The 26,810-nt window shown below is 42.2% G+C and overlaps 1 protein-coding gene across 1 annotated transcript; it reads right to left on the bottom strand.

The window, feature by feature from the left end:
• Nucleotides 1-177: 177 nt before the first annotated feature.
• Nucleotides 178-25,018, bottom strand: LOC101551078 (cytochrome P450 4A6-like). The gene is made up of 12 exons (XM_055139077.1): nt 24,824-25,018; nt 22,659-22,800; nt 22,443-22,487; nt 15,017-15,144; nt 13,589-13,713; nt 13,104-13,258; nt 12,674-12,780; nt 12,256-12,446; nt 12,039-12,172; nt 3,946-4,010; nt 3,744-3,820; nt 178-1,372 (listed from the first exon to the last, which is right to left on the bottom strand). The coding sequence occupies exons 1-12, from the start codon at nt 25,016-25,018 to the stop codon at nt 1,204-1,206; spliced, it is 1,533 nt and encodes a 510-aa protein (XP_054995052.1). The 3' UTR covers nt 178-1,203.
• Between the last annotated feature and the right edge of the window lie 1,792 nt (nt 25,019-26,810).

Raw genomic sequence — 26,810 nt, 5'->3', positions numbered from 1 at the left:
CTCACCCTAAGACTCCAGTGTGAGTTCAAATGGTGGTTGTGTGCCACAAGCATTCACTGGCTGAGAACCACCTCCCCAGCCTCCACAGCAGGGGAACAAAGAAAACCACAGACTGCTGGCCAAAATGACCCATTTAATGCAGAGCTGTTAGCATAGAACATCTGAAGGGGTTTAAGGTATAGGACTGCACATAGGTGTGATTTTCATTTACAGTGGTAAAACATTCTGACGGAGACAATTCTCTTGGAGAAATTAACTCAAGGAGACACTCTGTCTTCCAGGAACTTCCATATAGCTTTTCTCTTTCCGTTTGGTTGTACATATTAAACAATTGAGTTGACATCTTATTAATAATTGCAGTTACTTGGATAAACACAGTAAGATATATAGATTCCAAAATTTGGTTCTCTGGGCTCTGAGGTTTCTATGTAAATTCCAAATTAGGTCCTCAGGGAGGTTTGGCTATTCCTTCCCCATGCGAGTAATGTCTCAAGTCAAAACAGCTTGCATTCAGACTGTGCTTTTATGCTTTCTAGACTGTCCCATTCCCATAATGTGATATTTTTGCTGCTCGTCCAGGGTCCATCCCAATCCCACGGCAGGAGCTCCCTTTTGGGGTGTTGGGAACTTCAGCAACCGAAGCCTGAGTCAAATAATTATGATGGATGCCCAGGAGTAGATATATTTGAGAGCCAATCAACTCCCAAATACTAGGGGCATAGCATTAATGGTCTTTCTGCTTTTAAGTGAAGAGCATTGCTCTATAGTAAAATATAAAAAGTTATTGGGGAAAAAGAAAAGCAAATAATTCACTACAAAGTCCAGAGCCACCTAAATAACCAAGCCTGACTTGGGGAATTTTAATACACAAAGAAAAGGTTAAAGACAAACTCATAGCAATAGGAGCACTTGTAAGAGCACTGTAAGCTTCTTGGAGTTCGGGGGGCTAATCAATGATGAAGCCTGAAACACTTAGGATTAATATCCAACATCTGAGATCCAACTTTAAAGCGAGATTGACTGAGTGTCACCAGAGGGGGTCCTTGAGCTTTCTGATCACTGCATCACAGATGCACTATCCCCCAAACTCTGAGGCCAACACATACACCAAAATGAAGAAATCAGTAAAGGGACAAAGGGGCAGGTGACAGTAGACAGAGTAGCAGGCAAGAGGCCCTCTCACCCATCAGTGACCCCACATTGTTAAGGGAGTTTCTTGAGGTAGAGGTGGATTCCATTCTTCGAATTCAGCACAACTTTAGGACTGGGAATAGGAACCCTGGAGGGGTCAGGAGCCAGCTCAAAGCGGAGCAGGGTCAGCGCCACAGCCACCTTCATCTCATTCATGGCAAATTGCTTCCCGATGCAGTTCCTGTGAAGAGGCAGAGCCATGTGAGAAATAGTCTCAGGGTCAGTTCTGGGCGGGGGGACATCCATCAGAGTAATCACGGACCTACACCCAGGGTTCCCCTCATGGGGTTCCATCCCAGTCCCTCCACTCCTCACATAGGCCTGGCCTCTAACTCTGAGACCTGTTCAATCTCCCCAACCTTAGATTTCCCCCTCAAGATTTAGAAATAATGCCCAAGTTATTCCCTCTCAGCAGCCCCAAAAGCCTGTGAGGGGACAGCAGGCTTCAAGCCCTGGGTCAGGTGGTCTCCAAGCGTTCCTCAGGACTCTTCTCAATCTTTCCATGGAGTTTACAGAGGTTAATCAGATCAAGGCACATATGAAGGGGCCACCCATAAGCCTATACCATCAAGGAATACCCAGGGATACCTTTAACATGGAGAAAACCAGATGGAGTTTGAGTCAAGAGTCTGGGCAGAAACAGAAAGCATGTGGAGGAGCCCCAGCAAACCAACCAGCTGTATCATCAGTTCCAATGAATGGCCCAGACAACCAACCCCCCTCCCCATACCCTGACTTAACCAGCTTCTGTGTTTTCCAGTCCTGCAGAAGTGCCCCTGCTTTCCTTCCTGTCCTCACTGGGGCTACTCTAGCCCCAGTTTCCCATACCTTTACAATGAAGCACAGCTAGCTCAGACCTTCTTAGTCTTTCCAGTATGAAAGGACACATCTAGCATCTCAGTGGGCACCCATCCCTCCTGCGCTATTGCCTCACTCATCTCTTCCCTTTTCAGATCCATTTTTTCTGCTCAGCTCATGTTTAAATGGCCAGAATTCTTCCTTCCACTTCTGCCACAACCTCAAGGCTCAGTCCAGTGACAGCCGGTCCTCACCCCTCTGCCTCTGCACCTGTTTCTCCCTTAATGCAATTCACTGTTCAGGACACATTAGTGTCCAGAATCCAGGACGTGCTAGGAGCAGGAGCAGCCAAGAATCTGCTCCTGAAGGAGTGAGTGAGGAGAGAAGAATGAACCAGCCTGTGCTGGTTTTTGACTCTTGGATTCTTGACTCTTAATTCTTGGAGGCAGGAATGGTGTTTTGAGTTGAGTTTCCTTTCCTAGCCCTGGGTTAGGCACATAGAGAGAGCCTAAGACATATTTTTAATTTAGAAAAAAGTCAACAATGGAAAAAACTGAAAAAAATTCCAGAATAAAATGAAATTAAGATCTGACCCAGGAATAGAGTCCCTAGTTCTCCCCTGCACTTTCCTGGTAGCAGGAATTCCCTGAGTAGATGCCTGGAGGAAAGTTTATCCTGGGAGAAATGAAAGCCTAGAGCCAACTTTGGAAGAACAGTTTGTTGAATGCCTTGCTTGGAGACATGTAGTCTCCAGGTCAAAGTCTGTCAGATACAGATCCAAGGGCACATATTTGGGCTGGAGAGTTAGCTCCAAGGGTTGAGTGCACACTTCGCATGCAGAGCCTGGCTGATCTTTATAAAGTACCACATGGTCTCCTGAAGTCTGCCAGGGTGCCTCACTAGCAGTCTGGAGTAGACCTCGAGCAATAAAGCCATTGCTCCAGAACAATTTTTTTTCAAAAAAGACAGCATTGTAGCAACTACGTGAAAGTTCCTGGGTGCCATTGTTTCACCAGGTAACTGGGTAGCAGTGGAGGTATTCTTGGAGTGTTGGACAGGTACAAGTCTAGCCAAGTGTAATGCTAGTATACCGTGAATCCCACATGCCTTTTTCTCTAAACAGGTCACTGTCCCTAGTAATATACTCTTGGTCACATTGGATTATTAGATTGGAGATGACTGTGGCTTCAGAATGTTGCTTCGGATAAAGGTTTTGCCAAATGGAAAATATTCATGATTACACAAACTGATAGGCAGGCAGATCATGTTGGAGAGCTGTGAACCCAGATGACACCATCGGTGTGAGTCTCTCCCAATGCTTCTGAGAGTTTCCAGTAAAGCTCCCAATGTCAGCACAAGGGCATGGTGGGAATCCCAACACCCCCAACATCACTGCCCTCTGGGGGTGGGTACGGGCCACCTGAGGCTCTGGTCACAGTGAATCATCGTGATGGAGAAAAGCAATTATCGGAGGTTAATTCTGAAATATTCTATTTCGTAAAGCAACAAAGCACAGGGGGACACTGGCCTTGGTTCTGCTGCTGCTACAGTGCCTGTTCCTTGGTTCTTGTTGAAGATCAGCAGGGCAGACTTAGGAACGCCTGAATGGTCACCTCTGCCTCAGCATTGGAAGTGACTCCTTCCCACCCTGACATGCAAAGGTCCCTCTGAAGACACCACAGGTGGGTGCAGGAGGTCACCTGCACGTCAGTGTACCCAGTAACACCCCCTCCAGAAAACTCTAAGGAGCTCACCTGGAGCCCCCTGAGAAGGGCAGGAATGCGTGGCTGTGCCGAACAGCACCTGGTTCAAACCGGGAAGGGTCAAACACCTGCAGAGAACAGGGACAGAACAGGTGGGTCACAAGTCCTTCAGTCCAGGTGGCTTCGGGCCTCAGGAGAGGAGAGACGGGGTAAAGTGAGGAGACCCAGGACAACCCGCTGCCCCACATCATACCTCTGGGTTGGGCCACACATTTGGGTTGTGGTGAAGGCCATAAATGGACAGGGCCACTGAGATTCCTGGGGATAGTGTTGAGAGAGAAGACTGAGTACATCACTTCAGGCACCAGCACCCCAGCCTAGAGTGTACATGGACATGCACAAAACCTGGTGTGTTACCAGCTACCTTGCCACGTCTCTGTCTGAAGGATGCTATGTAAGAGGGTATTGGGGGCGGGAGGTACTGCTGGATCCTAACAAGGCCTGTGTGCACATCCCAGGAGTTGACCAGGACAGGGATGGGGAAGTCAAAGTTTTACTTTTATAAACTCCTACAATATTCCTGTTTGTAAAGGCTCATTGAACGTTGCGTGAATGTGTATTAACTCAGTCTCCACATAAAACAGCTTCCAAGAAAACAGATCTTTTTTCAGCTGAGCTCAGGAGAATCTAAGTTACTTGCTGTTAAACACACAGCTGGTTCAGGAGAGGTGGGTTCAGACCTTGGCATGTAAATGTGTGTGTGTAAATGGTAGGGGGTGCGGGGGTACATTGTTGGAGGGGACAGGGTTGTGCCTCCCATCATTACACTGGTCTCAGGTCCATTTATCAGCTACTTTCTTTTTTTAATTAAAAAAATTTTTAATTAATTTATTCTTTTATTGAATCACCATGTGGAAAATTACAAAGCTTTCAGGTTTAAGTCTCAGTCACACAATGCTCAAACACCCATCCCTTCACCAGTGCACATATTCCACCACCAAGAATCACGGTATACCTCCTCCCCTCCCCCACCTCTCCAGCCCCACACCCACCTGTGTAACTGATAAAATTCACTTTACTTTCACTTTACTTTGATGACATTCAATATTTCAACAAAAACTCACTATTATTGTTTGAAGTTTCTCCCCCCTAAAGTCGGATCTGCTGAAAAGAAAGCATTTGATAATTTTTCCCTTGCTGAGAATGAAGAGATAAGAGGTCAAGTGGCCACACTAGCGGCCACACGGTTTTGGATTTCTGTATTTTAGTATTTAAGTAACTAAGTCCAAAGAAATATCTGCCAGAAATTGCAAGCTTGTACCTCTCAGCTACTTTATATTCCACATATGAGTGCAATCTTTCTATGTCTGTCTCTTTCTTTCTGGCTCATTTCACTCAACATGATACTTTCCATGTTGATCCACTTATATGCAAATTTTATGACTTCATGTTTTATGATAGCTGCATAGTATTCCATTGTGTAGATGTACCAGAGTTTCTTTAACCAGTCATCTGTTTTTGGGCGCTCTGGTTTTTTTCAGATTGTGGATATTGTAAGCAGTGCTGCAATGAACATAGAAATGGAGATGTCATTTCTACTATACCTTTTTGCCTCTCTGGGATATATTCCCAGGAGTGGAATTGCTGGGTCAAATGGAAGCTCAATTTCTAATTTTTTGAGAATTGTCCATATTGTTTTCCAAAAGGGCTGGACCAGTTGGCATTCCCACCAGCAATGAAGGAGAGTCCCTTTCTCCCCACATCCACACCAACACCGGTTGTTTTTTTTTTTTTAACTCTTTGAACATTTATTAATGGTAAGCCAGAGAATAACTCATCAATTTTGTCACAATTATGTCAGGCTCAGAATGAGTTCTAACATTTTTTTCTAACCAAAGCACATGGCACATTATTTTAGGACAGGAAACTCATTAGGTAAGACCAAGTCAGGTAAACATAGAGCATGTTATTGGTAGATGGAAATCTGGCTATAGCAAGATTTTTCACAATGCTGTTGTGAAATAATCTTCTACCAATTTTAGAATAGAGTATCATGAATTAAAAAGCCATAGGAATTAAAAAGAGCAGGAAGCTCTTCAGAATCCAGAAGAGGTTTATTCAAAAGCTTCAGGCCTTTGAGTAAAACAAGTATAGTTTTCCTTTATTCTAACTGGTGTTAAGCAACATGGTAGCAATGTAGCACTGTCCTCCTGTTGTTCATCAATTTGCTTGAGTGGGCACCAGTAATGTCTCCATTGTGAGACTTGTTACTGTTTTTGGCATATCAAATATGCCTCCAGTAGCTTGCCAGGCTCTGTCATGCAGGCGGGGATACTCTCAGGAGCCTTCCGGGCTCTCCAAGAGGAATGGAGGAATCGAACTCTGGTTGGCCTTGTGCAAGGCAAAAGCCCTACCCGTTGTGCTATCACTCAAGCCCTACCAAACATTTATAATTATTTTTGTAAAACAAATAAATGAAAGGAATGAGTCAATGAAATATTACAGTACATGAGTATAAGAAAATTGTGTCTTAGAGATCATTGTATAGTTTCAGAATAAAAGAAGTTAACAAAGTAAATTATTAACATCTCGATGTGGTTAGCTGTGCAGCGCAGTGGTGAGGCACTGGCCTTCAATGGATGGGGCTCTGGCTTTATTTTCAGCAATGAAAATATAATCTAAAAAGACCTTGGATGCATAAGACAGGTTTTCATGGGGATTTCTCGGTTTGATTTTGTTTTAGTAAAAACTGTAGCCTTGAAAATACCAATATACTAATAATTCAATGTAAACCTTGATAGATGATTAGACCACTTTGAGAAGTCTGAAATGCATCAGTTTTAGGAAACATGTTTCTTAGGGTAAAATAAAATAAAGGCAGAACTAAGTGAATAAGGACAGTTTTGTAAATGCTCATCAGTCACTCATGGTTTTCCTTAAGCTTCAAATTGTCCAGAATTTTGTAAGTGGCCCAGTCATATTTAATTCTCCTGATAAATATCACACAAATATATATAATATAGAGAGAATTTTTAATTAGTAACAGAGCCCTAACCAGGCAATCTCACACCTATAATGTCTTGAAAGCTGGAGGAAGAATTGAAGGAGTTTCACAATTATGTCCATAAGCAAAAATGTTCTCATCCTCCAGGTTTATAAGTCCAATCTTATCTCTAAGTCTGTGAAAAATACACCTGTAGAGAGTATTTTCAATTAATGTATACATTTCTAATCCATAAATTTAGATAAAACTGAAATGAAGAAACACCTTGCATATATTCCTGTGCAACTGTCTATTGAAAATTCAATTAGTACATTTCTGTTAAGAACACTCCCTTTCCTTTAACAAAAGATTGACTTACATAGCTTCACTAAAAGAAATAGAGATGTAGGTATGTTAATTAATTCCCCTCAGTAAGATCATTTTAAATCCCAAACCTCTTAACAATGAGAACTAATGTGTAGCTGTAATTATGAATATATTAAATTATGAATATAGACAGCTATCTTATCTCTTTGATGCAGTATTTAAAGCCATCTTTAGAAGATCAAAAAAGGCAATACTTTGAATATCTATTCATACCACAAAGCTCTTTAGCAATACTATTCTTGATTATTACAAGACATAAATATCATATTAGGTCTTCTTGGAAATATAAAATTTCAGCCCTCTCTCTCTCCAGAAATTATGTTTTGCATTTTATTTTTCAGGATGGGATGAGGTGCTTGGGGCCACACGTGGCGGTTCTCAGAGATAACTCCTGACCCTAAGCTCAGGGATCCCTTCTGGTGGGGCATGAGAGACCATGTGAGGGACCAGGAATTAACTCCAGACAAGTGCCTGACCCACTATACTATTTCTCTGTCCCCATAATTTGCATTTTGATAAGATTTCTGAGTTATTTGTGTGCATATATAGCATCATTGCCTAATTTTTAATTTCTTACAACAAAATTAAAATTGAAAATCAAATATACTTCAAATATGTAGATTCGAAATATATGTCAAAAAAGTGATAAAGTCCCTGAAAATGTAGATACTAGAGTTGATAAAAATTCTGATTCATTGCATAGAATGAAAAAAATGTTTAATAAGATAATCTAATCAGAAGTAGATCATGGGATGAGAAATAAAGAAGTAAATAAAGAAATAAAAAAGTAAATAAAAATGAGGAAGTATTCTTGTAATAGTGGTAGCATTTGAAAAATATTATAAGAGACGAATTTAGGGAGGAATTGGTCAGATTAAATGAATAAATTAGGAAGAAATCTGAGAAAGCCACCAGTTCACAAAGAAAGCATGCCACCCAATGCCCATGTCAGATGAGGTCAAAAAGGATAAAAATAGAGAAAAAACCCTTTTCAGAGGACTGCTTCAGGGATCAAATAACAAAGAAACAAGGAGTGTTACCCTAGAGAGAATGAAATCAGGATCTAATTCAGGAATATCTTAGGGTTTCCTACAGAGCACCCCCCGTTAGTATTTTAGACTTTTTAGTTCAGTAACCAATGGTATTTTCAAGTTTTCACTTTCCACATAGAAATATTTATGATGACTCTTACCTTTCCCCTAATATTGTGTGTTGCAGGAATCTGTGGACAAAATGTGTGTTTGTGGTGGTGAACACCAGTTGTTTTTGTTTTTGGGGATCTGGGCCAGTCTCTGTGGTGTGAGATGATATCTCATTGTTGTTTTGATCTGCATCTCCCTGATGATTAGTGATGCTGAACATTTTCTCATGTGCCTCTGAGCCATTCGGATTTCTTCTTTCGGAAAGTTTCTGTTCATTTCATCACCCCATTTTTTGAACGGGTTGGCAGTTTTCTTCTTGTGGAGTTCAACCAGTGCATTGTATATCCTTGATATCAACCCTTTATCGGATGGGTACTGTGTAAATATCCTTTCCCATTCTGTAGATTGTCTTTGTATTTTGGTCACTGTTTCTTTTGAGGTGCAGAAACTTCTTAGTTTAGATAGTCCCATTTATTTATCTCTGTTTTCACTTGCTTGGCCAGTGGCGTGTCAGCTTTGAAGATACCATTGGCTTGAATGTCGTAGAGGGTTTTGCCGACCTTGTCTTCAATGTACCTTAGGGATTCTGGTCTGATGTTGAGGTCTAATCCATTTTGACCTGACGTTTGTACATGGTGTTAGGTGGAGGTCTAAGCCCATTTTTTTGCATGTAGCTGTCCAGTTTTGCCAGCACAATTTGTTCAACATGCTTTCCTTGCTCCACTTCACATTTCTTGCTCCCTTATCAAAGATTAGATGATCGTATATTTGGGGGTGTGTGTCAGAGTATTGAATCACCGTGAGATAGATACAAGCTTTCATGTTTGGGTTACAATCTCACAATGATCAAACACCCATCCCTCCACCAATGCACATTCTCCACCACTATTATCGCCCATATATCCCCCGTATTTGCCACCCTCCCCCTGCCTCTAAGGCAGACAATATTTCCCATACTTTCTCTCTACTTTTGGGCATTATAGCTTGTAACACAGACACTGAGAGGTCATCACGTTTGGTCCATTATCTACTTTAGGCATGCATCTCCCATCCCAACTGGTTCCTCCAGCCATCATTTTCTTAGTGATCCCTTCTCTATTCCATCTGCCTTCTCCCCTCCACTCATGAAGCAGTCTTCCAGCTATGGGGCAATACCCCTGGTCCTTGTATCTTGCGTCATTGGGTGTCAGCCTCATGTGATGCTACCCTACACTCCACAAATGAGTGCAGTCCTTCTTTGTCTGTCCCAATCTTTCTGACTCACTTCACTTAGCATGATACTCTCCATGTTTATCCATTTATAAGCAAATTTCATGACTTCATCTCTCCTAACAGCTGTGTAGTATTCCGCTGTGTAGATGTACCAAAGTTTCCTTAACCAGTCATCTGTTTGGGCAGTGACTAAGGGCACTCGCGTTGGTTCCATATTTTGGCTATTGTGGACAGTGCTGCAATGAATATATAGGTACAGATGTCATTTCTACTGTGCTCTTTTACATCCTCGGGATATATTCCCAGTAGTGGTATTGCGGGGTCATATGGAAGCTCAATTTCTAGTTTTTGAAGGACTGTCCATATTGTTCTCCAGAAATATTAGACCAGTCGGCATTCCCAGCAACAGTGAAGGAGCGTCCTTTTTTCCCCACATCCACGCCAGTATTGGTTGCTTTTGTTCTTTTGAATATATGCAATTCTCTGTAGTGTGAGATGATATCTCATTGTTGTTTTGATTTGCATCGCCCTGATGACTAGTGATGTGGAGCATTTTTTTCCTGTGCCTTTTGGCCTTTTGTATTTCTTATTTAAGGAAACTTCTGTTCATTTCTTCTCCCCATTTATTGATGGGGTTGGAGGGTTTTTTTCTTATACAGTTCTACAAGTATCCAACACTTCAAAACAGTTTCTATGAAGCAAATATCACCCTGATACCAAAAACAGACAAAGATACCACAAAGAAAGAGAATTTCATACCGATATCCCTGATGAACACAGACACAAAGATCCTCAACAAAATATTAGCAAATAGAATCCAACGACTCATCAAAAGGATCATATAGTATGACCAAGTAAGACTCATCCCAGGGATGCAAGGATGGTTTAACTTTCGCAAGTCAATCAACATAATTCATCATATCAATAAAAGAAATAATAAAAACCATATGATCATATCAATAGATGCAGATGAGAACTTTCAGTAGAATGGGCATCGAAGGCACTTTCCTTAATATAGTCAAAGCCATCTATCAAAAGCCCATGGCAAGTATCATTCTCAATGGGGAAAAACTAAAAGCCTTCCCTCTAAGATCAGGCACAAGGCAAGGTTGCCCACTTTTGCCACTACTATTTAATATAGTACTGGAAGTCCTGGCCATAGCAGTTAGACAAGAAAAAGATATCAAGGGCATACAGATAGGAAAGGAAGAGATCAAGTTATCACTATTTGCAGATGATATGATACTGTACTTGGAAAACCCTAAAGATTCTACAGAAAAGCTCCTAGAAACAACAGGTCAATATAGTAAAGTGGCAGGCTACAAAATCAACACCCAAAAGTCCATGGCTTTCTTATATTCTAATAATGAAAGAGAGGAAATAGATATTAAAAATCAATCCCATTCACAATAGTACTCAAAGAATCATGTACCTTGGAATCAGCTTAACCAAAGAGGTGAAGGACCTATACAAGGAAAATTACAAAACACTACTTCAAGAAATAAAGGAGGACACTAGGAAATGGAAAAAATATCCCCTGCTCATGGATAGGGAGAATTAACATTATCAAAATGGCAATACTGCCCAAAGCACTATACCAATTTAATGCAGTCCCTATCAGGATACCCATGACATTTTTCAAAGAAATAGTCAAAACGCTCCTGAAATTTGTATGGAACAATAAATCCCCACGAATAGCTCCAGCAACCCTTGGAAAAAAGAAGATGGGTGGCGTCACCTTCTCCAACTTCAAACTCTACTACAAAGCTGTAGTAAATAAAACAGCATGGTATTGGGATAAAAACAGACATGCAGACCATTGGAACAGAGTTGAATATCCTGTCAAAGATCCCAAAATATATGGCCAATTAATCTTTGACAAAGGAGCAAAAAATGTGAAGTGGAACAAGGAAAGCCTCTTCAACAGTGGTTCTGGGAAAACTGGATAGCTACCTGCAAAAAAATGAACTGATCTCTGTCTAATGCCAGGCACAAAAGTCATATCAAAGTGGACTAAAGACCTCAATCAATATCAGACATGAATCTATAAGGTTCACAGAAGAAAATGTAGGCAGAACTCTCCATGACATTGAAGCTAAAAGCATCTTTAAGGACTAAACAGCACTGATCATGCAAGTAAAAGCAAACATGAACAAATGAGACTACATCAAGCTAAGAAGCTTCTGCACTTCAAAAGAAACAGTGACCAAAATGCAGAAAGAACCCACAGAATGGGAAAGAATATTTACTAAATACCCGTCTGATAAGGGATTAATATCCATCAGCTATTTTCTTATACAGCAGTGAATTTTTGCTCCTGATTGCTTGTATTCCTTGGAAAAAACCAAAATTCCCATTGCGTTTTTTTCTAACAACCCAGTTTTTCCAGATCAAAAAATGAACGTTGTAGAGTTGAAAGCTTGTGCCACACTTAGAGGACAAAATGAATTGACTGAGATTTTCTGGTACAGGAGTTACGGCAGTGTGTCATAGATCTTATTCTAACTACAGAATATTAATTCTTGAGAGAAAGCAGTGAGAGTTCAGGGTTGTCTTTGGCCCCATGACCTGCTCTCCTTTCACTTTGCTGCTTCTCAGGGAGTGTGCCAGGAGCAGGCCTACCTTTGGGTAGGGAGCGCCCATCAGGGAAGGTGACAGGTGAGCTGAGCTCTCTGCTCACACCAGGCACGGGCGGGTAGAGACGCAGCGCCTCCTTGATGCACATGGTGGTGTAGGGCATCTTGTCCATGTGGTCCCTGAAAGAAGCATCCCTAGTGTGAGTGGAGCTGCCCCTGGCTCCATTCCTGTGGAGCTGGGCTCACCCACAGCTGGCACTTACCAGGTGATGGAGGCGCCATCCCCCAGCAGGCTCTGGAGCTCCTCCCGGCACTGCTGCTGGTGCTCGGGGTGTGTGGCCAATGCATAGAGGATCCAGGAGATGCCGCTGGCTGTGGTGTCATGACCCTCGAACATGAACGTGTCCACCTCCGCCCGCAGGTCCTTGTCAGACAGGCCGCTCCCGTCCTCTGACTGTGGACACGGGGAGAGAATGGGTTGGCCTCTTTGTCTCTGTGTGTGTGGGCACAGTGACGACCTTCTCCACACTCACCCTTCCCTATTCTCACCCTCCTCCACTCACCCTCCACACTCACCCTCACTCCCAAGATCACCCTTCTCTATACTGATTCTTCACAGTTATCGCCCCTGCCTCCCCCCGCAACCCGAACTCTCCCCACACTCCCCTCCTTTCCACATACCCTGGCAAAGAGCAGGATGTCTAGGAAATCCAGGTGCCTCTTCTTCCTGATCTTTTCCAACTCACCCTCATCATGCAGGCGTAACTTCCTCTGCTGGATCACACGGTCTGTTGGGAAAGTGGTTCAAGGCACAGTGGAGGATGTGGAGCCCAAGTCAGTGTCCACAGGGGCCTAAATACCTCCCCCAGAGTGTATGTAGTGGATGAGGTGGAATGATGGAGTACAGATGAACAGAGGTGAGAACTCCATGTTTTATTCAACATTCCCCATATGGAGATATTTGAAATGCCCTTATAGCCCAACACCCAGTATTCTCAAGTTCTCTAGTCCTGAGTGGACAGCAAAGTTCCAGTTATACCAGGGATATTCCACAGGTTCTTTGTATGTGACTGGTGATAGTGGGAAGAGCCCCAGATATGGCATATCTCACCTGTGTGTTCATGGGCAAGCTCACAGGCCCTGAAAAAGCTGCGGCCCATGGAGGTCAGTCTGTAGATGAAGTCATTATAGTGAAAAATGTTCCACCTCCGAGAATTGAAGAGGTTCTTTAGGTCCTCGATGGCCTGTGTGTAGGACTGGGACTTCCTGTTGGAAAATGGGGCAGAGCAGATGAGAAAGGGGGATTCTGGCATTAGAATTGGGATCTGGTGGAGGTTTCTACAAAAACGGGAGGCAGTAATATCTGCCTTCACCCCTTTGTTTTTAGATAGTGTTAAGAGACCAGGGGTCATGATCAGAGGCCAGAGTTAAGCTGTGGTCGATCTGGAGCATGAGAGGAGATGCCAGGGCTTGTCCTTGGTAAGGACTCCTGAGAGCCTCTCTGTTTGCACTGGTTCAGATGCAAACCATCCTGCTGGGCTTGCAGGTATTTCCCAGAGCTGGACAGAACAGGTGCTGACTGGGGCAGCCACTGACCTGTCAGTCTGCAGGTTGCTGGGGTGGCTGAAGGCACACTTCATGATGGTTTCCAGTGTCATCAAGGAGATGTGTCCAAAGACATCCACGGGGGCACTGTGCCTGCTGAGCTCTGCCCATTTGTCCTGGGGGGAGGGACATGAGCACATGTGTCTCCAGAAGGACATGTGTTGGAACCCCTGCTATCACTTTTCTCATAATGCCTGGTCAGTGCCACCCTGTTGAGAAGTTCTCCAGGGATTCTCTTAGAGACAGGAAGGCCTCAGAGATATCACTGAGAACATGGAGGGATAGGACCAAAAAGGGCATGTCTCCCATAATTGTGATAGCTATAGTTCAGTAACAGAGTTTGCTGTTTTTTTTCCCTTCATAGTTATGAGCAGCTCAGATTTTAGTTTAAGTGGTCTTCCCTCCCTTCCTGAAAGCTTACGTTAAAAGATTTACCTTTCTCCTTGCTGTCATTGTTACTATCCTCTGCAGTGTTCCTGAGACACTCCAAGTTCTCTAGGGGCACTCCCAATTCTCTGTGCTTCAGTATATCTTTTACTTTGTACCTTACTTTTCACTGCCTGTTAATCCTTTGTTATATCTTTCCCATCCTATCCTGTCTTCTCACGCTGCACAAAGGCCACTTTCTCTTTTCCCCTATTAGCAATGTTTCATCTCAATAAATGTCACTGGCCATCAGCCTGTCTAGCTGCTTTTATATCCTTGTAGATTGTCAATGAAGTGCATAAAGAATGTCTTTTGGTGATGTGACAATTTACTAAAATACCTTGTTAAATATCTCATAATACATCTTACTAAATCCCCCTCAGGTTCCAAAGGAAAATCTTAACTAACCTGTGAGCTCAGCTTGATGAAAGAAGATATAAGAGAAGTAAACTCAGGTGTCTGATAAGAGAAAGCCTAGGGACCTGTCCTTGTAGATTCAGTTACTCTGTTCATTTGCTATTAGCTTACCTGGTAGTTGAGAGCCCAAATTGCCCAGGGAAGTGTAGTTAACAACAGAGTGTCTCTGAGAGACACACTGACTCCATAGAGAGCTTCATGACTTGCAGAAAACTTGTGCCAAGCCAGAGCCCTTGGCAAGACATCCTGAGGGTACATCCTGTCACTGACTGTGACCATGAATAGGCCAGTTCAATAAACATGTCCAGCTGTCTAGGGATCCATCAAACCAAAGACAAGGAAGGGCAGAAGAAGGTCCCCCATCTTCACAGTAACTTTTTTTTGTATGTGTAGAGTCAAGTGTGTCTCCAACTGGGGTCTGGGTTATTTCACAAGTGGTTCACTTTGGGAGAACAACCACCCCATGTGCACTTTTTGTTCTGTATGAACATTTCTGGGAGGTCTAGGAGCACTTGGGTAAGAGTGGACCCTGAACTGTGGTGTGAGTAAAGGGAAGATGAGAGAAAGACACCTTACCAGCATCACTCGCACAGAATCAGCTGTGAGCCCCACATAGGGCTTGAGGATGTCATAGTGGAAAGCTGGGGTCAGCATGCGCCGGTGCTGGAACCAGGGCTGTCCATTCAACAGGAGCAAACCATACCCTGGACCAGACAAGGGTGTGTTCAGGGAGAGAGGAGATGTGATTAGAAAGACTAGAGTTTCTTCACACAGAGCTATGGGTGTTTCACAAAGACACATTATGGTACAGGTAGGATAAGATATCACCATAGAAGTTTGATTTTTTAATTGATTTAAACTGTGATTTACCATGCTATTAATGATGTTTTGTCAGGCTCATGATTCCAATACCTTACATCACCACTGTATATTCCCTCCTCTCCTGGGTATCACAGGGCCTTTTCATAAATCATTTCTCCCTTTGTGTTGTTTCTGGCCCTTTATTACTATCTCGCTGTCTATCTTTATACAAAAGCAAAGATAGAAACAACTCAAATACCAATACAGAGGAATGGATCAATAATCTGTGGTCTAGAGTCCCAGACAATGGAAACTTAGGGAGCCAGGACATCGTGGCCCCTGCATTTTACTCAGGTACACCATTTTGCCCCTCAAGTCAGTACTAGCACCCTCCCAAAAAGTGCATATGAAGTGGAAGGTCTTTAACCACCCCAGATTAGCTCTGTCCAGCCTAGCCAGCTTTGCTCCCCATTTAAGCATGACTTCTTCCCTCCAAAACTTACTGTAAACATACATAGACATCCTGTGGTACCTAACCATAAACAACACACAAGAAACAGCTCTAAACTGCAGCAATAACAATGGTAAAGCAACAAAAAAACCCTCCATGCTTAGGGAGTGAAGATGCTTGCCTAGAATACTCAACTAGTAATTATGAGCTATATAACCTCTCTGATAAGGAATTTAGAGAGGAATTGTTAAGGATGCATTCCTAAGGAATTCATGGAAACACTGGAATAAACCACCAATAAAACACAAGAGGATATGAGAGCAGAAATGAGTAAAATATAAAACAATGACAGATCTAAAAACTAAGTGTAATGTAAAACTCATGCGATAACCTCAGAAGCAAAGGAACTTGTGCTGAAGGTCTCAACCCTCCACCCCCAACATATGGCTAGAGAACTTTGGAATGAATTGAATAGGAACATAAGAATCATCAGGGTTCCAGAGGGGCAGGAAGGCAACTCTGATGAAAGAACATCAAATCCATCATTGCTGAGAAGTTCCCAGAGCTGAAGAGTTAATTCACCCAGACCCAGGATGCCCATAGTGTACCAGATAAAAGAAATACATTTAAAAATACTCTAAGACACATTCTAATAATAATGACAAAAATCATAAATAGAGATAAAATACAGAAGCATCAAGGTCAAAGACATAATTATATGCAAAGGAGAGTCTTAAGATTTTCAGCATATGTATCAGAAGACAGTGGTGGAATATGGTGAACAAAACACAATCAAACAAATGCCTCACCATGAGTACTTAACCAAACCATGCTCTCACTCATATTTTTTGTTGGTTTTTGGGTCACACTGGGCGATGCTTAGAGGTTACTTCTAGCTCTGCACTCAGGAATTACTCCTGGCAGTGCATGGGGGACCACAGGGATGCCAGGGATTGAACCCAAGTCGACCGCGTGCAAGGCAGATGCCCTATCCCCTGTACTATCACTCCAGCCTCTCTCATTCATATTTGAAGGAACGATCTACAACTTACAGATAAACAACAACTCAGGAACTTCAGAGACTCAAACCTATAGTTATAAGAACTAAATGAGCTACTTTAAGTCAAGACAAGCACCACAAACATGCCAAACTCCTATAGGAAAATGGCACAAGACCCCACAACTAGAATCTCTCTCAATGTCAATAGGCTAAGAAGACACAGAGTGCAGGATGGATTAGAATATGGAACCCAGAACTCTGATGCCAGCAAGAAAAACTTTTAAGCAGTCAGAGCAAACACACACTCAAAGTCAAAGGTTGGAAGGCAATTCTTCAAGCAAACAACTCTCTCAAGAAGGCCCTGGTAGCCACAATACTATCAGACAATATAGACTTCAGGCTGAAAAAAATGTAAGAGACATGGGTATTGAGTGGCCATCGTGTTCAGTCTCTAGTCTACTTTCAGCATGCATCTCTCTTCTCAGTCGGGATCGCAAACCACAACACCCAAAAGGAGAGAGCACAAAATGGAATACCCTGCCACAGAGGCGGGGTGGGGTGTGGGGGGACAGGATTGGAGGGTGGGAGGGATACTGGTTTCATTGGTGGTGGAGAATGGACACTGGTGGAGGGATGGGTTCTCAAACATGAGGGAAACACAAGCAAGAACATGGGTAAATTTGTAACTGTACCCTCAGGGCGACTCACTTATTAATAAATAAAAAGAAATATAAGAGACAGCAAAAGTATTTTCTTAATGATCAAGCAAGATGTACATCAGAAACCACTCACACTTTTAAATATGTATATGGACCTAATGAAAGACCAGGACATTATTTTTTAAATAACTACTAAAAAACTTGAAGAAAGACATTGATAGCAACGAATAGTTTTCAACATCACTTTGTCACCTATTAATGGATCAACTAGACTAAAACTCAGCAAGGAAATACTTTGTTTGAGGGGAAAAAATGGAAGACAGGGGCAATATATATATATATATATATATATATATATATATATTATGCTATATATATGCATATAGCGCCTTTCATTCTCAAAAGGCAGAATACACATTCTTTTCTGCCTTTTGAGAATATGGAACATTCTTCAAAACATATATTCACTCAAAACATACCTCTACAAAGAGCATAAAAATCACATAAACTATCTTCTAAGACTAGGACGCGCTGAAAGTAGAAGTTAATCACAAACAGATATGGAGCAACAACTCGAACACGTGGCATCTAAGTAGCTTCTTACTTAACAAATAGTGGGCCAGAGAGGAAGTCGAAGAGGAACTTAAAAGATTCACAGAAACAGGGTCTGGAGCGATAACACAGCAGGTAGGGAGTTTGCCTTGCATGCGGCCAACCTGGGTTCAATTCCCAGCATCCCATATGGTCCCCTGAGCACTACCAGGAGTAATTCCTGAGTGCAAAGCCAGGAGTAACCCCTGTGCATCGCCAGGTATGACCCAAAAAGCAAAAAAAATAAAATAAAATAAAGGCACAGCCTACCTGAACTTGTGTGACACAGCAAATGTGGTGTTAAGAGGACAGTTCATTGCTATGCAAGCATTCATCAGGAAGGAAGAAAGGGCCCATTAAGGACTATTGCAGTAAGGTTTGGTTAGGCAGTCTGAGGCATTGAGATATGCATGCGAAAGAAATAATTTACAGATGGTCACAAATTGTCTCTGGTGTTGTGACCCAGAGCAACCTGTTCAGCCCCTTTTATTAACTAGCTTAATGTTCTAACTAATGATATTCAGCCACATAGTCAGAATGTACAAATTAACTTAGTCAACAGAAACAGTATCAAAGTCAGTTACATAACCAGAAGTTACAGTAACAGTAACAGAAAAACAATTTTTACATTCAAGCCTAGCTAGGCCTGAGATTGTGAGATGTTGTACACCAACAGAGATTATGACTACATAATTTAAGAAACAGGAAAATGATCAACAAATGAAGCCCAAGGCAGAAGGAAGGAAATATTAAAACATAGAGTGGAAATTAATGAATGAAATACTTAAAAACAATCCTTCAATGAAACCAAGAACTGGTTCTTTGAAAAAATTAACAAGATCAGTAAACCACTAGCATGTCAAAGAGAGAACAAATAAACTGAATCAGAAATGAAAGATGGAACATGACATCAGACACAATAGAAATTCAAAGGGTCATCAGAAATTACTTTGAGAATTGCTGTGCCATGAAAAGAGAAAACCTAGTAGCAATGTACAAATTCATGTATTTGTGTAACTTCCCTAGGCTGAGCTAAGATGATTTGAAATACCTGAACAGACCTATCACCATTGAGGAAATTGAAAGGATAATTAAAAGTTTTCCCCCAAATAAAAGCACAGTCCCAGATGGATTCATTAGTGAATTCTTTCAAACTTTTAAAGAGGATCTATTGCCAATATTTTTCAGACTCTCCCAGAATATTGAAGAAACAAAACAATCCCAAACAGTTCCTATGAAGCAAACATCACCTTTGTACCAAAATGCACACAGAGACACCGCCAAAAAAAAGAGAAAAATAATGATAAGCCAATATTCTGTTGAACACAGAACAAAGATTCCCAACAAAATACTAGCAAATGGAATCCTGTTGGATCATCAAAAAGATCATGAGATCAAAACAACAGTGACCAAGTAGGATTCCTCATAGGAATCTAAGGGTGGTTAAACATACACAAGTCAATCAACATAATACACCATAGTATAAAATAAAACATAAAAACGGTATGATCATGTCCATAGACACAGAGGAAACATTTGGCAAGAACCATAACCCTTGCATGACAACAATCTCTGAACAAAATGGGAATTGAAGGAACTTTCCTCAGTATAGTCAAAGCCATTTACCACAAGCCCACAGCAAACATTATTCTCAATGGGGAAAAACTAAATACCTTCTAAGATCAGACACAAGACAAGATTGCCCACTCCCATTACTTCTATTCAATATAGTATTGTAAATACATGCCATATCAATTAAGGTCTCATTATTTGCAGATGACGTGATACTATACTTAGAAAATCCTAAAGATTTTCTAAGACTCTGTGGAAAATATCTTAGGAACAATAGATTCACATAGTAAGTGGAAGACTACAAAATTATTGCACAAAAATATGGCTTTTGGATATAGAAATAATGAAATAGAAGCGAGAGATACTTTAATAAACAATCTCATTCACAATTGTGGCTCAGAAAAGAAAATAAATCAGAATCAGCCTATCTAAATCAGTAAAAGACCTATACAAAGAAAATTATAATTCACTACTTCAAATATGCAAAAAGGGGTCAGAATGATAGTACAGCAGGAAGGGCATTTTTCCTTGCATGCTGTTAACCCGGGTTTGATTCCCAGGCCAGAGTATTGTTCCTTGAGCACTGTCGGTGGCAATTCCTGAGCACAGAACTAGCAGTAACCCCTGAGCACCACTGGGTGTAACCCAAAGAGCCAAAAAAAAAGAAGGAAAGGAAGGAAGAAAGAAAGAAAGAAAGAAAGAAAGAAAGAAAGAAAGAAAGAAAGAAAGAAAGAAAGAAAGAAAGAGAGAGAGAGAGAAAGAAAGAAAGAAAGAAAGAAAGAAAGAAAGAAAGAAAGAAAGAAAGAAAGAAAGAAAGAAAGAAAGAAAGAAAGAAAGAAAGAAAGAAAGAAAGAAAGAAAGAAAAGAAGGAAGGAAGGAAGGAGAGAAAGAAAGAGAGAGAAAGAAAGAAAGAAAGAAAGAAAGAAAGAAAGAAAGAAAGAAAGAAAGAAAGAAAGAAAGAAAGAAAGAAAGAAAGAAAGAAAGAAAGAGAGAGAGAGAGAGAGAAAGAAAGAAAGAAAGAAAGAAAGAAAGAAAGAAAGAAAGAAAGAAAGAAAGAAAGAAAGAAAGAAAGAAAGAAAGAAAGAAAGAGAGAGAGAGGAAGGAAGGAAGGAAGGAAGGAAGGAAGAAGAAAGAAAGAAAGAAAGAAAGAAAGAAAGAAAGAAAGAAAGAAAGAAAGAAAGAAAGAAAGAAAGAAAGAAAGAAAGAAAGAAAGAAAGAAAGGAAGGGAGGGAGGGAGGGAGGGAGAGATGGAGAAGAAGCAGAAAAGAGGAAACAAGAAAATGGAATCACATTCCCTGCTCATGGTTTGGGAGGGTTAATATCATCCAAATGGCAATACTCTCCAAAGCTTTGCACAGATGCAATGTAATCCCTATAATGGTACTCAGGTCATTACAAGAAAAAACATATGACCCTATCAAAAAAATGGGAAGAAGAGATAAGCACAAACTTCCTCAAATAAGAAATGTAAATGGCCTAAGAAAAACAGAAAACTGCTCTTCATCACTAGGTTTCAGGGAGATGTGAATCAAAACAACAATTAGATATCATCTCACGCCACAGAGACTGGCACACATCAAAAGAACAAGTGCTGTCTTGGATGTGGGGAGAAAAGGCCTCTCATTCACTACTGGTGGGAATGCAGATTGATCCAGTCTTTGGGGGAAACAAATTGGACATTGTTCAAAAAAACGAGAAATTCAGCTTTCATAGGGCCTAGGAATACAACTCCCGGGAATATACTCTAGTGACCCCCCCAAACATAATGCAGAAAAGACATCTATACTCCTATGTTCATTGCAGCACTACTAACAGTAGCCAAAATCTGAAAACAACCCAAAAGCCCAAGAATAGATAACTAAATAAAGACACTATGGCACATCACATGATTAAACACTATACAGCTGTTAGGGAAAATGAAGTTATGACATTTGCTTACACATGGATGGACACAAAGAGTATCATGCTGAGTGAAATAAATCAGAGGGAGAGGGACAAACAATGATTGAACTCATTTGTGGGATATAAATCAACAACAACAAAGTGAATAAAAAATACTCAGAGACAGAAATAAGGGCCAGGAAGACTCATCCAGAGTAGGAAGCTTGTTACAAAGGGTGAGGGGGAGTGCAGTTAGGCCAGAGAAGGGACCAGCATGACAATGATAGAATGATCACTCTAGACAAAACCTGAGTGCTGAATGTAGGCAAAGTGATATGCATGATACATTTCAAAGTATTGCAAACCACAGTGCCTAAAGAGAAAATAAGAGAGATAAAAAGGGGGGGAGGGAGAGAAAGAGAGAGAGACAGAGAGTGAGAGAGGAAGAGGGAATGAGAGTGGAAAGAGGGAGGGGGGAGAGAGAGGCAGAAACAAAGACAAAGCAAAAGAGAGAAGTGGCTGCCATTTAAGCAGTCTATGGGGATGGGGTCAGAGGGGAGGTGGGCTGGGTGAAACTGGAGACATGGGTAGTGGAAAATATGCACTGGTGAAACAATAGATGTAATACTTTATGACTGAAATTCAATCATGTACAACTTTGTAACTATGTTTCTCGAGGTGATTCAATTTTTTAAAAAAGAAGCTGTGGTATATATGCATAATGGAATATTATGGAGCTCAGAGAAAGAATAAAATTATGCAATTTACAGCAACATGGATGGAACTAACGGATATTATGCTGAATGAAGAAAGTCAGAAAGAACAGATACAGAATAACTTTATCATGTGTAGTACCTAAAGGTAAATGGCAAGTTGGATGGTTAATGGTTTTAAGAAAAGGGAATGAGGCCTGAATCAGATAATTGGGTAGTGACATGTATAGGCCACCTGTTATTCTCTGTCATTGAAAGAAGTCTTTGGCAAACTAACTAGATTTGTTACTAAAGCCTCATTAGATTTGTCACTGTTTTAGACAGATGTACTTACCAATCCAGGAACTCAGTAAGTGGTAGATACTGACATCTTTGGGGTCTGAAAGTGAAAGAAGAGCATTGGTTAGAGGAATAGATTGGAAAGGGTTGGTGGTAAAGAAGAGGCATGGTTGGAGGAAGCTCAGGTCCAGCTCACTCACTGAATTGATACTCTGGAATTTCACAGACCAGGGTCATGTACTCATATCAGTGAATAGGGGTTTCCTCTCACCTGATCTCCCAAGTATCACCTTCATGTAGTCAGGGTTGTAGATCAAAAGTTGGGGCTTTGTTCCCCATAGCCAGCGATAACAAACACTTGGGTATTTCTTCATCCATTTTAGTAACACCTGCAGTTCATTATTCTCTTGGAACTGTCATCATGGGAAAGAAAAACAAATTAAACTTTCATGCAGTGTCTTGGTGGAGTGAAGGCTCAGTGACAGCCTCAGGGAGGGTTCCCAGTCAAAGACAAAGTTAAGGGCAGTTTAGAATTTGGACTCTGTTCCAGACTGTAACATGCCAGTCCAAAGGCCAGATTCTGTTTACACGTTGGGTAGACCCTTGGCTATCACACATAATGGCTGCAAAAACTGACTACATGTTGTATAAAGTTTTGGATGTCATTACAACATTGGCATCTACAGTTTGGTGACCACCTGAATCACTTGGGAGGCAAGAGTGTTCTATAATTATGGGATGAACAGAGGTGGGTGCTTGCCTTGCACACACCCCACCTTGGTTTGATTCTTGATACCAAATATGGTTCCCTGAGACCCACCAGGAGTGATTCCTGAGCAGACTTACTCCTGAGTAAGCCCTAAACAAGCCTGTGTAACCCAAGCCCCCCCCAAAAAAAACCAGCAAACAAATATGTTTATTAGAGAATAAAGTGAATATATTAAATTCTATGGATTGAACCCGGGTTGGCCACGTGCAAGACAAACACCCCACCCACTATATCATCTCTCTGGCCCAGAAGAGAACTTTTTTCATGAGACCAGGAGCGATAGCACAGCGGGTAGGGAGTTTGCCTTGCACTCGGCCAACCCTGGTTTGATTCCTTTGTCCCTCTAGGAGAGCCCAGCAGGCTACTTGGAATATTCCGCCCATATGGCAGAGCCTGGAAGCTACCCGTGGCATATTCGATATGCCAAAAACAGTAATAACAAGACTCACAATGGAGACTTTACTGGTGCCTGCTCAAGTAAATCAATGAACAATGGGATGACAGTGCTACTGTGCTATTAAATTCTATACTTTCTATATTGGTCTTCTGGTATCCAGCATACATGCAAATAGTAGTTTTTGTAGGAGGGTGTTGGGATCTATACGGCTGAGTAAAATCAACTGCCAAAATATCTGTATCATATTATTCCAAATACCAAAGAGGAACTCATTTAGAGTAAGTCTGGATGCATTCACGTAGAAATGGTGTGGCTCTATCATGTTGATATTTTGCTTTTTAATGTTCTTTTCCCTTGCTAATAAGAAACCTTAGGAGTCACAAAGACCTGGAGTAGTCTGTTGAAACTGTTCAGTGTAGAACCCAAAGGCTTCTATTTTATAGCTAAACATCCTTTCAGCTCTCTGCAGCACCTCATTTCCACCTAATGTTTTAGTCCACTAACTCTTTGGGAACTCATGTGCTTGAGCCTGTCTTAATTCATTGAGTCCATCTCTTGCCACAGAGCATAGTCATGGGATGGTGTGAGAGACTCTCCCCTTCCCCACCTACAAGCTGCTGCTTTCCTCCTTCTACCTAAACCCCACACTTCTCAGCAGGCACCCCTCCCTGCTGGATGTGAGGTGAAGAGGATGGAGTCATGAACTCACAACACAGAGTTTTCAAGAATGCAAACTGGGAGGTGAAACACGGTGTTTAACTGTGCAAATCAAAGGTCAGTGTCTTTCACCTCAGGCCATCCTGACACCTGGCACCCCAAATGCCTGCAACTGGTGAAGGTTTAGCACATGATTCCTGTTTGCACTGGGTACTCCACAGCATAGTAGTGGCTGTGATTTCTGGCAAGCTTAATCTGGTATAGAGGATGGATTGAGTGACTGGTCAGGGAAACATCTAGAAGCCCTTTTTTGTGGAAAGAGCCGAGGCTGCCCAGCAGGTGGGGGAGACTCAGGGAGGCACAGCATTGCCCTGTAAGTGCAGGACTGCTGCTATACCCCAGGAGGGAGAGTCTGATAAATCTGAGCCACGAGCCCCAGTTTCTAAGAGCTGGGAGTTCCCTGAGCTGGGGTGGAAGACCAGAAATGTGAGCTGGCTTTTGCTGAGAACCAGAGTGGTCATGCAACAAGACTTTCCAACAATCTCTTCACCACCACCACCTTCTGAAGCTGCCCCCCGCCCATCCTCCCACTCACCTCCCTGATCCCTCCTACCTCCTTGTAGTGCCCAAAGAGCCAGTGGGAGGGAGGTGATGGGAACTCTTGGACAGCCTTGAGCAGCCACTGGCGGCGCAGGTAGAGCTGGACAGCCTTGAGCAGCAGCAACACCAGGCCTAGCAGGAAGGCCACTTGCAGGAGCCCAGAAAAAATACCCAGGGATCGGGTGTGACTGAGCAGGGAGACACTCATGGTGCCGTGACTGCAGAATGTCTGGCTCAGCCTGACTATGCTGATTCACCCAACCCACATCAGTGTCAGGGGAGGGTGGCCCCACCCACCTTGGGGAGGTGACTGCTTTGGGACAGAGCTCATAAGTTCCTCCCTGGAAGAGGCAACTGTGTCTGATTGCCCAGTTGGAAAATGAGGCTACAAATGGAGGGATCAGGAGAAGGAACTCAGGGTCAATGGTGCCTCCACTCTGATACTAGCACTCTGGGGCTGGGTTTGGTACAGTGCATCGGAAGTATAAGTAGTAATGTTCATATTGTTGTAAATCACCAACCTCAGCAACAAAACAACTGACTAGATGATATATCTGAGAAAGAGTGAGGGAACCTTCCCAGTTGCAGTGATAATGGCCTACACACTCCTGGCCCCTCTCTGTGGGAAATTATCCCCTATCAAACCCCCTTAAATGTGATAATCCCCTGGGTAAGACAAGTTTAGAGAAAGGGGTAACAATCTTTTGTCTAGGCCAGAATAGAATAGGAAATCGTTATGACTTTACTCTGTGCTTTAGATTACGTGTTGATTGACTATGTGAACTATTTGAACCTCTGTTTGATTTGGATGTGCTTGCTAACTGTTCTTAATGTCTCTATGAACTTAAGCAATGGCTCAGTGTTGGGAACCTATGTACATGAGCAATATTTTGTCGAACAAATGACCAGGCTGTGAGCTCATTCCTGACTACTCATGACATTTTTTTTCGGTGCAAGTAGTGGTTTGGGGTACAGCCAGCTGTGCCCAGGGATATCTCCTGGCTCTGCACTAATTACTACTGGTGGGCTCAGGGGATTTTAGGGATTGAACCTGCATTAGCAGCATACAAGGCAAGCACCTTACACACTGCTCTGTCTCTCTGGCTCCTGCTCAGGTGATTCTAAAGTAGTTTCGACAATTCTTGTGTGTTTGTCTGTTTCATCCTTTTTTTCCACTCACTTCTCTTTTTTCATTTTAGTGAGACACCATGATTTACAAAGCCATTCATAGTTGAGGTTTAGCATACAATTTCACAGCAAGTGCAGGGATGCTGGGACAGTCTGCTGGTTGGCCCCAGGAGGGAGATTCCAGTAGTCCTGAGCCACAAGCCCTGGCTTCGTGGAAAGAGGAAATTGCCTTTATGGAGTGAAGATACCTGAATGGTGAGCTGGCTTCCGCTGGAGACCCTGTATGGTCACACAAAAAGACTTTCCCAAAAATCTGCTCAACACCACCACCACCTTCAGAACCTGTCCCCAGTTTTCCCACTAACCTCCTGCTCCTTCCTACCTCTTTGTAGTGCCTCAAGAGTCAATGGCAGGGAGGTCATGGGGACTGTAGGGCAGATTTGAGCAAGGACTACCTGTGCAGGAAAAGCTGAACAGCCTTGAGCAACAGCAGCAACAGCAGGCTGAGCATGTAAGATTTATAGGAGTCCAGGGATATTGGAAAAGGATCTGGTGGGGCTCAGCCAGAGGCACTCATGGTGTTGTGAGTATAACAAGGCTGGATGGGTCTGACTGTGTTGCAAGGGAAAGGTCCATGTTCAAACCCCGACAACATATGGTACCCCAAGCACTGAGTTAGGAGTAACCTCTGAGCACCTCTTATATTGGCCCCCCCAAACAAACATACAAACCAAAAAAGAAAGGAAAGGAAAGGAAAATTGAAGCCTTAAAAACAAAACAGTGACCAAAATACAAAGACAATCTACAGAATGGGAAATGATATTTACATAGTACCCATCTGATAAAGGGTTGATATCAAGGATATACAATGC

This window comes from Sorex araneus, chromosome 5 (assembly GCF_027595985.1).
Source record: "Sorex araneus isolate mSorAra2 chromosome 5, mSorAra2.pri, whole genome shotgun sequence".
NCBI lineage: Eukaryota > Metazoa > Chordata > Mammalia > Eulipotyphla > Soricidae > Sorex > Sorex araneus.
The sequence above is the reverse complement of the archived record's forward strand: the minus strand, read 5'-3'. Positions and strand labels throughout refer to the sequence as shown.